This window comes from Carassius gibelio, chromosome B2 (assembly GCF_023724105.1).
Source record: "Carassius gibelio isolate Cgi1373 ecotype wild population from Czech Republic chromosome B2, carGib1.2-hapl.c, whole genome shotgun sequence".
NCBI lineage: Eukaryota > Metazoa > Chordata > Actinopteri > Cypriniformes > Cyprinidae > Carassius > Carassius gibelio.
Window position 1 is genome coordinate 13,529,674 of NC_068397.1, and position 16,987 is coordinate 13,546,660.

At 38.1% G+C, this 16,987-nt stretch overlaps 1 protein-coding gene across 1 annotated transcript in view; it reads right to left on the reverse strand.

Annotated features, from left to right (window-relative positions):
- The window catches only part of LOC127951670 (netrin-G1-like), a 115,681-nt gene extending 99,750 nt beyond the window's left edge, over positions 1-15,931 (reverse strand). Inside the window, exons 1-2 of the mRNA XM_052549683.1 lie at positions 15,644-15,931; positions 9,596-10,189 (exon numbers count right to left, since the gene is read on the reverse strand). Of these exons, the coding sequence (XP_052405643.1) occupies positions 9,596-9,868 (273 nt within the window). The 5' untranslated portion in view covers positions 9,869-10,189; positions 15,644-15,931. The remainder of the gene's footprint in view (positions 1-9,595; positions 10,190-15,643) is intronic.
- Positions 15,932-16,987: the final 1,056 nt, after the last annotated feature.

Consider the following 16,987-nt stretch of genomic DNA (forward strand, 5'->3'; position numbering starts at 1 on the left):
TAAAATTAAACTGCTCTGCCAGCCTCAGGGGCAGTGGCAAGGCCTGAATCAGATCCGAAGATGTTGGCTATGCTTTCCCAGGCTGCAGACAGGGTAGGGCTCGAGTGGAAATCTCCACCATGTCCTGAGCCCTCGGGTTGGACAATTGGTTTCTCAGGGTGGCTCACGCTGCTTCTCCTTCCCTGAGGTGCATAAGGAGCTCACCAGGTCATGGATGACACCTTTTATTGCTGGAAACCAATCCGTTGTTTCCTCCTCCCTCACCACCCTTGATGTTGGTGCAGCTTGGGGGTATACAGGGTCCCCCTGGTGGATCGATCAGTTGCAATGCAGTTGCGTCTTAATACCGCCTCCACCTGGCAGGGTGAACCCAGCCTCCCCTCCCAGGTCAGTAGGTACTTGTCTGGCAAGCAATGCTTATATGGTATGTAGAGAAGCTGCCTCTACCTTACATGCTACCTCATTACTGCAGGTTCATCAGGCCAAAGCAAGTTCAGTGGTATCCACTTCATGACAAGAAACTCTGTGGCTGATGCTCCTGTCTTGCGTGCAGAGATCACAGTCTGCAGAGATCGCAGTCTCTCCCGCCATTATGAATACAGGGTGTTACAGCCCCTACTTCATTGTACCCAAGAAAGGCGGTGGGTTATGACCCATCTTAGACCTGCGTGTCTTGAACCGGGCCCTTGGCTGTTTACTGTTCAAAATGTTGACGCAGAAATGCATTTTCAGGTGCATCTGTGCTTGAGATTGGTTTGCAGTGATGGACACATATTTTTATGTCTCAATCCTTCAGCAGCACAGACCATTTCTGCAGTTTATATTAGAGGGACGTGCATATCAGTACAAGGTCCTGCCCTTTGGGCTGTCCCTGTCTCCCCTCAGATAGCAGGGTGTTCAAATTCTCAACTATCTCAATGATTGGCTTATACTAGCACAGTCTCAGGGACCTGGTGCTATGACACTTCAGCCAGTTGGGTCTTCGGGTTACCTGGGAAAATAACAAATTCAACCTGATACAGAGGAGCTCTTTTCTCGCTATGGAGTTATATTCGATCAAACAGACTGCACAACTCATAGAGGAACATGTGCGGTCAGTGCTGAACTGATTGAATTCATTCAAGGGCTGGACAGCAGTCCCACTAAAACTATTTCAGAGGATCCTGGGGCATATGGCAGGGCCCCCATATGCACTGGCATATCAATTGCCTGGAGTTGATAGCGGTGTGCCTTGCCTTGAGCCATCTCAAAGGGCAAACATGGTCTGGTCTGATCGGATATCATGTACATGCTTTCAACAGACCACATGGCCATTCAAAGCGCTTTACAATTTGCCTCACATTCACCCATTCACACACACATTCACACACCGACTGCGGTGTCTGCCATTCAAGGCACCATCCAGCTCATCAGGAGGGGTTAGGTGTCTTGCTCAAGAACACCTCGACACTTGGTCAGGTGGAGCTGGGGAGTGAACCACCAACCTTCTGGTTTGTAGACCAACCTACATGAACCACTGAGCCACTGCCGCCCACAACATCACCATGTACATCAACTGACAAGTGTGTATACACTCCTGTCGCATGTTGCAACTTGCCCGCTACCTCCACCTTTGGAGTCGGAACGTTCTGAGGTCACTACGTGCCATTCACATTCTGGGTCTGCTCAACCATATGGCCAATGAGCTTTTACGAGCTATGCTACCTGGAGAATAGAGACTCCATCCCCAGATGGTCCAGCTGACTTGGAGATGTTTTGGAGTCATTGAGGTAGACCTGTTTTTCCTTTGCAACTTCTCATTGCAAAGTTGTTCTACTCCCTGACCGAGGGAACACTCGGCATGGACGCACTATCACACAGCTGTCTGAAGGGCCTGGGCAAGTATGCGTTTTCCCCAGTGAGCCTTCATGCACAGATGCTGTGCAAGGTCAGGGAGAATGAGGAGCAGGTCCAGCTTGTGGGGACTTGGACATGGTTCCTGGAACTAATGCTCTTCACGACAGCCCCTCCCTTGCAGTTTTCTGTGAGGAAGGATCTACTGACTCAGATACGGCGAGGATTTAGAGTTTCTTGGTGACCTAACCCAAGAGGTAGTTGACACCACTTTTGCGAGAGCACTGTCTACGAGACACGCTTACACCTTGAAGAGGAACCTGTTTATCGAGTGGTGTACTTCTCGTTGAGGATACACTGAAGAAGCCCAATCAGGGTCCTGCTTTCCTTTGTCTCCCTCCACCCTTAAAGTCTATGTTGCTGCAATTGCTGCTAACCATGAGCCCATGGAAGGGAAGTCGGCAGGTAAGCATGACCTGGTTATCAGGTTCCTTAGGTTGCAAGAAGGTAAAATACTCCCTGGCCCCCCTCCATATCCTCTTGTGACATGTCTCTAGGGCTTAAAACACTACAGCGGGGCCAATTTGAGCCTTTTCAGTCAGTCAAGCTAAAATTTCCTTCATGAAAAATCTGCTCCTGCTTACACTGGCCTCCATCAAGAGGGTGGGGATCTGCACACATTTTTGGTTGATGATTTGTGCCTAGAGTTTGGGCCGGCTGACTCCCAGGTAGTCCCGGAGCCCCAGCTCAGCTATGTGCCCAAGGTTCCATAAATTGCTTACTCTCAGACCCTTGGTGCATACAGATAACACTAACAGTAGAGTAAAAATACAGATAGATACATATTAAATATAAAATACAACTATACAAATAAGGGCATGTAAAATAAATAAATAAAGTGCTGCAAGTTCAGGAGGGAGTTCAGCTTCCTGTCAGTCTGATTAATGTAGCTGTCCTTCAGTCTGCTGGTCCTGGCCTGGAGACTCAGCAGTCTCCTCCCTGATGGCAGCATACTGAAGAAGCTGTGTGACGGGTGGGTGGGATCATCTAAGATGCAGAGGGCTTTGCGGATGAGACGGGTTCCATAAATGTCCTGGAGGGAAGGGAGAGACACCAACGATCTTCTCAGCTGCTCTCACTGTGTGTTGAAGGGTCTTCCGGCAGGACACGTTGCATGCGCTATACCACACAGTGATGCAGCTCGTCAGAATGCTCTTGATGGTGTTTCTGTATAAGGTACACATGATGGAAGCCAGGGCTCTGGCTCTTCTCAGTTAGCAGAGGAAGTAGCGATGCTGCTGTGCTTTCTTGGCCAGTGCTGCAGTGTTTTCAGTCCAGGAGAGGTCCTCTGTGATGTTCACAGCCAGGAACTTGGTGATCCTCACTTTCTTCACACTTGCACCATTGATGATCAGAGGAACATGTTGAGTGTGCAGTCTCCTTAAGTCAACAACAATCTCCTTTGTCTTCTCCACATTCAGATAGAGATTGTTGTCACTGCACCACCCAGGCATTTGGCTCACCTCGCCCCTCGCTCCTCATCTCTGTTGAGGAATAGGAATAGGAATAAGTGCAACTGGACAGCAGTAATGAAAGCAGGATGGAGACGGCTTCTTAAGGACTGGAATGATGGTAGTAGCTTTGAAGCATGTGGGGACCACAGCCTGACTTAGTGAGATGTTGAAAATGTTCAGTGACTATAGCCACAGAGCCCGTTTTTCCCTTGCAGACTTCTGCAATGTCCAAGAGGGTTAAAATTACCTCCAATCTTCTATATGCATCTAAACGGATGTTCATATGTGTATTTGCTTCCAAAAACTCCTTCAGGAAGGATTAGGCTTCTGCAACATCCCTGTTCGAAGTTGAATGGGTACGTTTTTGGAGTGTTATCCAATCTTACTTAGTGGGTACTGCTACGACAACAGTGACTGGTCTTTGCCCACACCAAAAAGGGGCACAGGACCTTGCACAGGACACTAGAGGAAGCACCCATGGCACTTTGGTAGGGATCCCAAATTGTCGATCCCTGACATAACATAGAGAGTGACCAACTGAAAGGAAATGGGTTATGTATGTAACTCTAGTTCCCTGAAGGAGGGAACAGAGACATCTCGTCCTGTCATTACAGCTGCTGTACCACTGCTGAGCGGCTGGGTCACCGGCTCGGCTCCCCAGCTAAATCCTTGGTATGAATTGCACCTGCTGGCGTTTTATGCTCACACTGTGATCAGAGATGCAATAATCACACGCTAATGTGCTAATGTGCCAATGTGCCATTGTGCATTGGATAATTTACAGTAGTTTACACTTAAAGTAGACTGGTCTTCTTCAGGGAATGAGGCTTATATGAGTAACCAAAACATTTTTTACAGTAATATATTTTAAAATGTAATTTATTCCTGTGAAGGCAAAGCTGGATTTTCATCAGTCATTTCTCCAGTCTTCAGTGTCACATGATCCTTCAGAAATCGAATGATCTAATCTAATATGCTGATTTGGTGCTCAAGAATTTTTTTTTTATTATCAGTGTTAAAAACAGTTGGACTGATTTATATTTGTTGTAAACGGTGATACATTCATTTGAAATTAATATGATAAAAAAAAATGTTTGTAACATTATACATTTAATCAATTGAATGCCTCCTTTCTGTTTAAATTAAATAAATAAATAAATAAAAAAATTCTGAACTGTAGTTATGTGACTGCTTATCAAATAAATAAAGAAATGCTTGTTGAGTTAAACTTATTTTATTTATCTAAGTTGAAAAAGACATATGATATGAGTGTTATGAGAAATATGAAAAGTACTGTGCCAATTTGTTCATGTTATGTATTTTTTTGGGTGCATAGATTCAGTGTATAAAACATAAAAAAGGCAGAGCCTATTTACAGTTAGTGTAAACAGATAGATGCTATTTATACTAAGTGCAAATAGTGATGGGTGCTATTTACACTAAGTGCAAAGTGCGATAGATGTTATTTACACTATGTGCAAATAGCAATTAGATCCTTTTTACTCTAAATGAAAATAGCATATTTTAGCAATAGATGCTATTTACACTAAGTGCACTAAATTGCTATTTACACTAAGTGCAAATGCAAATTTACACTAAGAGCAAATAGCTATAGATTATATTTACACTATGTTAAAATAGCAAGATTTTCTGCTATTTATAAAACTATTGCAAATAGCAGAGGTGGAAAGTAACGAATTACATTTACTTGCGTTACTGTAATGAGTAGTTTTTTGTGTACTTCTACTTTTTAAAGTCATTTTTAAAATTTGTAATTTTACTTTTACTTAAGTATATTTTGTTTGAAGTATTGTACTGCGCTACATTTGAAAACATTAATTACTGAGTAAAAAAAAAAATACCGCAGTAAATAATGGGCAGGAGGGCAAACTGGTGCTAAAATCACAAGATGCAGACGGACAAAACAGGCGTTTGTGGTGCAGACACTGCTGAAAACGAAACCCTGTTATATTCTGAAGTTGAACTCGAAGGAAATGAAGTGAACCCCTGGCCATATTTATGCTTTATTATGCAGGGTAAACTGTGCTTACCTAGGAAGACCAAACTAGCAGCTTATAAAATCTCGACAAGACATCAACCCTTAAACTTAAAGGTAAACTAAATATTTGCATCGTTGCATTGGTGGTTAAAATGAAGCTTTGACATTTTAAAAACAGGTTTTGCACAAATTATCCAAAAAGACAGTGGTGCGGAGTGTGCAATATATTGTCTGCGATAATATCAGAATTTTTGTTTTAATGATGTGCGCCCACATTTATAGTGCGTTCTTTCACTGTGATTCAGTCTTATAAAATGCATTTAGAATGATCACAAAATTGAAGATAGAGGGGCAGAAAAATTACATATTTATATCATTTCAAATAGTAAATTAAGGTCACACAAAGAATGTCGTCTTTTCCTCCAAAAATCATCAAGTTAATTAAGAGACTTGCGTTTTAGACACCATATTGGCATTGCCTGTTTTTGGTCTATTTCTACAACAAAGAATAATTCCAAACCAAGACCAAAGAACAATTTTGCGTATCTGGGCAACATGACAGTGTTTTGTTCCTAAATGATTCAACCGTTTAAATGATTCGGTTCAATCGCTATGAATTACTTATTAACAGTGACTTGCTGACACATACTGGCCATTTTAATTTCACATTTAAAGTATCTTTTGATTTTTTTTATTCATTATTATTTCAAATGAGTATTGAATATTTAACGTCTTTCATATCAAAACATTTTTCATGCATTTGTAACTGCAGGTTAAATGCATTCTTGTCCTGCACTAAACAGAGTGTAAATACATATAAATGCTCCTTCTGATCTAGCTTCTGCATTTCGTCTGCATTGAAAAGATGAGTTTATTGATACTGATTTGCCTGGTAACAGCCCAAATGTTTTATTATTCTAAATAACTGATTCCTTTAATTAAAAACAACTAGTTTGAGATTAATAGGCCTATCCCAGGGCTGTCAGACTCAGTTACTGGAGGGCCGTAGCCCTGCAGAGTTTAGTTCTAACCCTGCTCCAGCACACATATCATGTAGTTTTCAAATAAGCCTAAATGATTAGATTAGCTGGATCAGGTGTGTTTAATTAAGGTTATATCTAAACTGTGCAGGACTGTGGCCCTCCAGAAACTGAGTTTGACACCCTTGGCCTGTCCCATTTTTGCCTCGCTCCCACTGTTAAAATGTAACAAAGTAATTTTTTTTTTTACTTAGTTTCCTTACAACTTTTACTTGAGAAGAATATTTTTGTACTCTTTTCATTTCTGGAAAATAGTGGCTATTATCTGCACCTCAGTATTTAGTACATTACAAAACAGTTTGGAAAAATAACAAACTGAATGTAAATTATAATTTTAAATAAAATTATTAAATGGATGACACCTTATTGGGACAATAAACTCCTTCCTTCACCTATCCTAACCCTACCTGATACTTTAATTTAAACTTTTTGCTTATTTCCTTCATTTTTATTGAAAATAAATGACTTTCTGATTTGATATGACATTTGAAAAGGGAGAAAAAAGTTTGGCAAAAGGCAGGTTCGAACTCAGGTTGATCATGTCAAAAAGCTCACACTTCACAATCTAGTCTCTCAATCACAGTCTCTCAAAAGAAAGAGTCAACTCAGAATAATTGAAACGAGTCATTTTAAACCGAATCCCAAGACGTTTCCTGTTGACATCAACATAAAACATTACCTTTTCTCATTGGCCTGAATGAAAATGTGAGAAAAATAAAATATAAATAATAATAATAATAATTTGCCATTATGTGCAGCTTTTGGAGCTGTAAAAATAGCTGTTTCCCAAGTAATCCTGTACACAAAGCAGCACTGCACTTACAAAGGCTGCTTTATCAGGCATTATGGAATATCGTTAAACATGAGAGAAACACACACAGACAGTCCAGGGCGTGACAGCTATGATCTGCGGCTGTTTACCGCCATTATTTTGATTTCAAAATTGAATGTTGTTCTTTTCACACAGTAATACTATCTTTCATAGCCCTGTTAATGTATAGCCCAATATTTTTAAATGCATATACTTTCTGTACTAGTTTATAGGCTATATTAATTGTATGTATTAAGATTCTCAAGCAAGTGGCAAAACATGAAATCCCTTCCTAGTCTACTTTTCTTATGTTTAAAGGCAGTAACCTATCACAACTGTCAATTAAAACGTACTATTAACATAAACTATTCACGTGTCTTTTCTTCTTTATTTACATTACAAGTAATCCTTTTGGTCATAAAAATAACTTTGTCTTCTAACTCCATGAGTGCCATCGGTTACCATATTTATCTTAAAGTGTATGGTGCTTTTTCCTTGCTTTACCCCTATAGCTAAAACTATTTTAATTAGCCTATATGCATTTATGGTGCAATTAACAGCCTACATTTCATATCAATCCATGTATATTTTTAATGTGAGCAATGTCCTGTTATTTTAATTCAGCAAGTGAAGCCCAGGAAAAAATCACTGCAATGCTGTGTATACGCGCCACTCGGAACACATCAGGTGGGAATCGGGAATCAGTAGGTGTGTTCGACATCGGCTGCGGCTGGATGCAACCGATCAGCGAGAGTAGCCGCGTGCAGGTGGGGAGGAGCTGCAAGCGGAGATATGAAGCCGGACACGTTGTGGCTCCCGTAGTTTGCTGCAATTACGTCAGTCATGGCAGATCACGTGGCGATTGCTTACTTGATCGCGTTTAAATGTGTGTATAAGTGGTGTTTTGAAAAAAAAAAAAAAAAAAAAAAAAGGTGGTGTTTTGGAAGGGTGCCTTCCAAAACAAGATACCATATTGGATATATACTTTATCAGTATGACATGGGTGTTTCTGCTTATACAAAATGATAAAAGTAACCTATAAAAAAATTCCCTGGTGGGTATGTGTTTTTCAAGAAGGTTTCAGCAACAAGATTTACAGTGCCCTCCTGCTGAGCTTTTTAACATTTTAAACATAACACCACTGATTTTCATATACAGAAAAGCACAATTCTGTTGGATTTATATTGTGATTTAGACCAACTATTTGAAAGTGAACAGTGTTGTCAAGTTGTTAAGTTGAAGTTACAGCAAGTTGTTAGCAGTTTGCTAACCACATGCAGGTGAAGTATAAACACAGCTAAATAAACTAGAGAATATGAAGAAACCAAACAAATGGAGGAACATAATGTATTATGTATCATTTGTATAGGAGCATTTATGACCACATTAGATTGTATGCTTTTTAGATTAACATTTTAGTTCTTAAAAATGCTCATTTGAATAGGTTATGCTGCTGAATACTGTAAAAGGTCTGTATAAAAAAGAAAGTCATGCAAAATAAACATACACAAACTTTATATTAACAATAAAGTAAATACAGTAAAACAATATTTAATAAATATGATTTATAAGATGAAGACGACATAAAAACGTATTGAACTGTTTTTAAAGTCCATATGAGAATTTCTGAAACTGAAGCCGACTCGCAATAAACTTGAAACGCACGTCATCGGTGTCATCAGTGAATCCAGCCAATCGTGGATCAGTTGTGTCGTCATCAGAACCTGTGCAGCCGCTCTTCAGAAGCTGCGCTGGCTGAGTTCTCCGGCTACTCTCGAATCGCTCTCGTGGTACTTTGACGGCACACGTCACAGTCACGTGGCGTCAGCGCTGTATCAAGTCGGACAAAATTTCTAACCAGCATGCACTGCTTCAAGTCAGCCGACGATCGGTTTGCGCAAAACTGCATGAAGTCGAACAAGCCTAACGTCAACTCTGAAAAACCTGGAACCTAACACCCCTATGACCTCCCCTATCACATGTTGGTGGGCAGAGTTAGTGTAAACAGCTTCTGCCCACAAGGCGTGAAATAATAGAAATCTGCACACCAATTTTTTTTTTTATGATCCATTGAAAAATAGTATTTTACTGAAGATCATCATATAAAGTGACAACAGAACAGTTCTTTATATTTATGTTCAGTAAAATAAAAGTTTTTCAATTGATCTTGAACATTCGTTTGGCGTGCAGATTTCTTTTTTGCTTTGTTTGTTTTTCATGAGTTATATGAAAGACATTACAAACGTTTAAAAGTTATGTAAAAATGTTGCTGAGTCCCACGACTGACCAATCAGAATCAAGTATTCTAGCCATGTAATACAAGCAATGTAGTGCGTTGTTGTATACTTGTTATGTGATTCCCTCACTCATCAAGTTTGTAAAAATGTATCAAACTCACCAGGGCACAGTACATCTCAGGTGGGTCTCCGCAGGTAATGTTGGGTGGGTCCAGAGACACAGTCAGGTATTTGGTCATATCAGTGGCCTCAGGCTGGCAGGCCATATAGTGCCAGGCCAAGCGGTCCTCTGCATAAACCTGGGACTTACAAACATCATAGTGCCCCCATGAGGCCGGGTAATGCTGTGTGGCATGACACCAACTCACCCACAAGGCCTGTAGTACAAACACTAGCAGTAAGTACATGGTTGCACCTTTCTTCTGATGCCTCATTAAATGGAGTCTGATAGATAATAAGCAGGCAGAAGATGATGAGGCAGACCGCCTCTGTGGTAACACTGAACTTTAAAGGAGAAAAAAGACTGGCATCTGTGTCAGTTTTGACTTAGCTTCCTTGGGCCGCTCTGATTTCACTCATTAGTTTCTTTTTGTCTGATTGTGTTGCAGGGGCGCTTGAATGTGTTTTGACACAGTTGTGGTAAGTGCAGGTCACCGGTGTAAAAGAATGATATTAATTCCTTCTTGAAGCCATTAGTGGAGGCCATTGCAGATCATCCTCCTGTCCATCACTGTTTCCCGTATGTTGTCCGCAGTCTGTGGGGGATAAGAACAAAAGGAGAGGAAAACAAGAATGTGTCAGTGGAGGAGCTTTCAGGGCTGGTTTTATTCGAATAACGAGGAGCCTGGTGGAAAAGGTGAGGAGGTGCAGGTCAAGTGCTTTCTGTAGCTGAGACGGAGTTCATAGAGAAATATCCTAAAAATACCTGCTTATTACTGAAGACAAATAGCCAAACATCCCTGTAGGCACAAACAGACCATGTAAGTCTGCACATCATTCCAAAGAGCAATACTCAAAAGTCTCTCAGCAATTTGAGATTTCAAAGATTCTGTCCTAGTGTGAGGCAAACAGTGCTGGAAAGAGGCCAATATTTTTTCTAGACATAGAAATGGTATGCATACTTCATATTTCATAGACCTTAATGGATTTCATGGACCTTTTAATGTCAGAGACAGATGCCCTTATTACTAGTGCTACACTGCAAAAATATTTTGTGAGGTGGCCTAAAAATGTGCTTCATGCGATAACATAAAAGTAACTGCTTTTTTATAAGTAAAAATATTTAATTGGATCCATTTACTATGACTGAACGACTAGACCACAGCAGGTTACAGCAAATGAAAGTCATGTTTAAGGGCCAGGTCAGGCTGAACTAGCTGTCGGCCTAGTTCACCTAAGGATGAAATTTCTGTCATCATTTACTCACCCTCATGACCTGGGGCTGTCAAGTTTCAAATGTGACAAAAAAGCATCATAAAAGTTTCATCAAAGTGGTCTGTATGATCCAAGCATTGCATTTAAGTCTTCTAAAGTAATTCAAAAGCTTTGTGTCAGGGACTAAAGAGAACACAAGTAGGTATTCATAAAATATCCCATCTATCATAGCTCTCAAATCTCTCTCTTTCTTTTTTTTTTTAAAATATGCACATATTAAAATTTGGTACATTGCGATCATTTACAACACATAAGAAGCAACGACCTGTGGCATTGTTCCCATCAAACCTAGTGTGATACACATTTTAATGCACCATATTTGAATATGCATGAACATTAATGAGATTTGAAAGGTGCACTGGGGGTAGAGATTATCAATTAATAAATGTCTGCCTTTTCATCACGCAAAGCTATAATGTGATTTCAGAAGACTTAGAACACATCATATACAGTAAGAAAAGGCCTGATCACATTAAGAATAACTACATATAACTATGAAGTTTTAATAACTATTCCAGTTCTATGAGAATACTGAAGTACACATCACAAATACAATAATAAAGACAGAAGAATGATATCACTGGTATAGCTTGCAGAGCAATTTCTCTAGCTGATGGATTATAAAAACATTGACAGCTGATCAGAATCCATCCTGCTTCAAAGAGCTTGAAATTATATATCTGCAATAAACACTTATAATAAACAGAACATTATCATCCATTGTTGTGGATGCTTACAATGTTATTGTCCTTGGTCTTCTTTCATGGTGCTTTTTTACATTTTGACTTCATAGTCCCTTGTCACCATTCACTTTAATTACATGGAAAAGAGCAGTATGAACATACTGCTAAATGTCTCCTTTGTGTACCACATAGAATAAGTTTAGTCTTTTTAGTGTTAGATTTTCACTTTTTACAGTGTATCAGTAACTATCAATCATTTAAAATCAATAATGAAAACATGCACACACATTGGCCATACAGAATGGGGGAAAAAAAGGTTTTTGAATGCACTTCTCCATCATATCCATCAAAATAAGGAATCCTTGATGTTGGGGAATGATTGGTTGACTTGATTAGGTCTGTGCCCCCTCAAAATAGGGGGACGAGCCATGATAGATGAGACAGAGCAGCCTCTAAATGTTCTTTTTTATCAATCATGCTGACGTCTAACAAGGAGCCAATTACCACGTTCAGCCCCTGGCACGGGGCAGGATGTGATTAATAAGACATTACTGTACAGCCGTCAGCATCATGGGTTTCATAAAAAATGTCAGTAATAGGACTGAAATAGTGGTTGCTCTAAAGCACAAGAACAGGCAATAATTTCAAGGCGGCAGTCATGGATAGAGGGATAGATAAGGTGTGGTCCGATATCACACAAGTGTTTTATCACACTCCTAATCCAGATAAAGCGTCAGACTCCCAGTCCTGTGATTGGGTTACAGTAGAGATGGGAGAGACTTTTGCCCCCATGCACTTAACACTAGGAATTTGAGAAGTGTGAGCTTATCAGGCCTGCATTAGAGAGGAAACTAATACATGGAGAAGGATAACAGAGGAACGAGAGCTTCCTGGAATTTTCCAGAGACGAATGGAGACTGTGGTAGCGCCAGCTCATCACAAATAAAAGGAGGGTCTTTCCAAAATCGGTCAGAAGTAGCTTTCTCATCACCTTGGTATTGAGATTCATAAGTAAAAACATTCTGTCTTACAACACTGCCCTGTCTTTATGTCATCTGAAACATACATATAACATATATATATATCAGTATTATCTCCATGGCAGATCACCATATTAGTCTTTCATCATTTTAATTATATTGTTGTGATGTTTAAATTCACTTGTTGCCTCTATTTTATTTAATTATTTATTGTAATAGTGCACTATTTGTCAGTTATCTGTCATAACATCAAAATAAATAAAAATATTTTGTTTTGTTTTATTTATTTATTATCATTTGTTTATTTTATTTGTATTATGCAATCTTAAGCAGATCTCAAAATGTTGATCTTTCATAATTTCAGTTATTTGATTAATGCCTAATTTCACTTGCAGCCTTTAAAGGTACTATACTAATTGATTTTTTTTTCTTTTCATAAAATAGTGTAGAATTGGCTATTTGTCCATTTTCAGCCATAACACCAAAACAATTATTAACAGAACTGCAATGTCAGTATATCCTAAATCTCAAAAGAATAAGAATAATTCACCCAAAAAAAAACTTCCATAATTCATTGATAATGAAACCTCAATTTCCAAACCCATATGACTAACTTTCCTCCGTGGATCACAAAAAGGAACAAATTAGATGCTCTTTTAAGGTGAAGATTTTAAGTGAATAACTACTACAATTCCATTCAATTTATGAGTTCTCTGAAGTACTTTTATGATATTTTTATGGTTCTTTTGTGTTTTTTTTCTTGAAAGCTTCTATCGCAATTCAGTTTAATTGCACCAAAAAGATCGACCACTAAATTCCTCAAAACATTTCTATTATATATATATATATATATATATATATATATATATATATATATATATATATATATATATATATATATATATATATATATATATATATATATATATGTTCCTTTTCTTAAATTGTCAATATATCAAATATCCCTTTACTGTGGGCTAATTCCATTTGAAAGATTCTCATATCTCTATGCTGCACAAAGAGCAACACAGGTATTTTTTTATCCTTATTTTTTTTTTCTCAGATCCTCTGAAAACATCCCCCTGTGTCTACTTGTATTTCACTCCTGAGGCAACCGAAGCATACCAAAGTGTTTTTAAATCAGTAGACACTCATGGCACATGGCTCACGTTGGCTAAAGCCTCTTCTATCTATTTAATGGTCTTTCCACTAACCTTGTTGTCCCTCAAAGTGTCAATGCTACTGACATGCCTTGATCATTCTACGTTTTCCCTTAACCCCCTCTGCACTGTTTTCTTCCTCTCTTTCCATTCTTTACATGGTAGCTTTGTGCGCAATGGGACTGGAGCTGTTCAGGTGCTGAAACTGAAACAAGCTCTAACAGCTTTGCACCCTGTAATCTTTTTTTAAGGTTGTGAAGCTTTATTTTGTGTCAGTTTCTGAACTGACAGATTAGCATCTGCTATGGTGTTAATGATGTCAGTAAGAAAAAGAAGAATGTCTGCACTCTTAAAAATAAAGCATCAAAAAGGTGGGTTTCACAGCCATGCCATAGAAGAAACATTTTGGATTCCCAATAGAACCTTTCAGTGGAAAGTTCTGAAAAGTACTATTATTATTGTTATCATTATTCTGAAGAACATTTTATTAATCTAAAGAACCTTTTTGACAGCAAAGAACCTTTAGTGCAATGACAAGTTTCTGTAGATATTTATCACTGAACCATAGAGGCCAATACCTCAGTACCAGTTTACATTTCAATTCTAAATCTCCCTCTCTTTTTATTTATTTATTTTTTATACATACAGCAAGCTGCTAAACTTTGCAGGGAAGCACATCTAAAGTGCTTAGAATGTTCTTCCAAACATGTAATACATCAATCTTTCCCTGAGTAATGCCAATCAGCCTGTCACTTGCTTCACATCGGACCATATTCACCACATAGCCTACCAGAGGAACATGCATAATTAAATGCCTCTTTCCTGAAATGTTTGCATGCTCTGACACACACACACAAAGTGGCATGAGGTCTAAAGTGCTCCTCTCATTCCCATACTGATGTACTGTCACACTGCTGAGATCAACAAGGAGTCACGTCCTTCCAGGTAACTCCATTGAAGTAACATATCTGTGATGAGCTCCAGTTATGAGGGAAACAAATGCCATTTAATGAATAATCATTAAGGGACTGAAACGTGATTTATCTGTAATCTTCCCTTATTAGATTTTTAAATGGAAACGTCCTATATACCCTAGTTATGACATTCATGATTAATGGACAGTCTCTTATTATTAAATATATATAAGTAAAGATCTTTCCTATAATTAGCTTTATAGTTGAATATACTGCATGGTTCTTTAAATATTAATTTAAATGTTTCATTTAGGTTCTATAATAGTTTCCGAGTTCTCAAAAAACGCACACATATTGACAATTTAGATAACTATAGAATAAAAGGGGCGTTTTAACTTATTCTCCGGATGCTACAAACCATTATTATTTATTATATATATATATATATATATATATATATATATATATATATATATATATATATATATATTTTTTTTTTTTTTTTTGCTTCTAATTGAAACTTTTATTTTTAAGACTGTGAACGAGAAACAGCAACAGGGTAATAGTATTTAACTACAAAGCACAAGACGAAACGCTTTATTTTGGAGACAAAACACTGTTGATCTTCAATGTCTTGACCAAATTGCACCAGGAAAGCTCGTGCGCGTGATGTAAAATGAAATATTCAAGTTATCAAGTTATGCGAATTACATACTGAAAGTTCGATATGCATTCCTTTAAAACAGAAAGATAATAAAACAACTATAATAATAAGTAAACTCTGCCGTTTTGAGGGAAATATAGTTCTAAATTTGGATATAGACGTTGATCGATTAATGGACAAAAGATGTCAGACATAACTAATTAGACAGGAAAAACACCTAACGATCTTTTATATAAAAACACTGGTCACATTTAATGTTACTTAAGTATTTATACCTGCCTCAGTTGATTTCCTCCAGATATGCTGAGAAAATACCTGTACATGGATGATGATTAGACTCTTTTTGCAACATGCGAGCCACAAAAAAACCCCACCTTGACAGTTTTCCAGACAGAAAACATCCAGTGAATGAACCCGGTCTTGATCAGATCATGTCCCAGAAATGTTACTCCACAGCAATTGACTGAATGCAGTGCACAGGTTCTCCTACATCATCGGCCAGCTCAACATACCTCAATGATAAGAACTCCAGCCTTTGTCAATAAAAGTCATTGTAATGACACTCAGTCCGTAAAGTGAGAGTTATTACAGCCAAACCTCCAGTTACATTCAGTTGCTGCCAGCGCTTACCTATCCTGCCCGGGAGAGAATAACTAACCTGCTGAAACGATCATCTCCAAATGTAAGTTTGAGGGAGTGAAGCGTATTCAAGCCGCGCACTTGAGCTCTCCGCTGGGTCCTAGGACCCTCAGTCGCGAGAACAATTGGACATCTGGTTAACCAGGTTAACCTTTCAGGTACCTATACATTCAGGCTATCCCAAGACCTAGAACTACATACCATAATATGTAGTTTGTTATGGTAATCACTGTTAAGTTAGGCATTAGTCTTAGAAAATATTATTGATAATCATAATAATAAAAATAATAACAATAATCAAAACCTACTATATTAATTTTGCTAAACATATATATTCAATAGAATAGTCCCTATGATAATTTTGAATCGCCATTTATTTAATCAATAGCAAATCGCAAAAAGACCCTTATCAAAAATGCATCGGCGTGAATTAAATTAAGTGACAGTAGCTACAGTCGCTTAGGCTGTCATTTGTGAATAGTTATTGACGGTTACTGACCTTTCCGATCTCTTACAGAAATAACTTAATAAGTGTTGTTTTCCGATGACCACTTAGGACTGAAGATGAATAGTCTCCTTCCTCGCAAGTGTTTTCAGCAGTTCAGATCGTGGGCATGTTGATTAGCAGCAGTCGTTCCACATGAGCATGTACACTGTAAAAAATTTCCTGTAGAAATTACAGTAACTTACTGGCAGCAGTTTGCCAGTAACTTACTGTAAATTAAACTTACAGTAAAAATACTGTATTCATATTTACAGTACCATTTAACTTGCTGTAAATGTATTTGCAGTAATATATTTTTTACTGTAAAACACAATTATGTTTTTTTCTCCTTTTATATATTTTAATACAATAAAATATTACTTTACACTGTGAAATTTACTGTAATTGGTTCTCTTTTATTATGTATTGTAAAACTTTACAAATTATTGTATTTCAACAGGTCTCATGTCTCAGTAGTAAAAACTATAAAAAGAAACAAAAGACTGTTTAAGTTCTTTTATTGGTTTAATAGTTAATTTGTAATACTTGAAATAACATTTTAATATTCTTGCAGATTGTACTTTCAGTTTTCCAA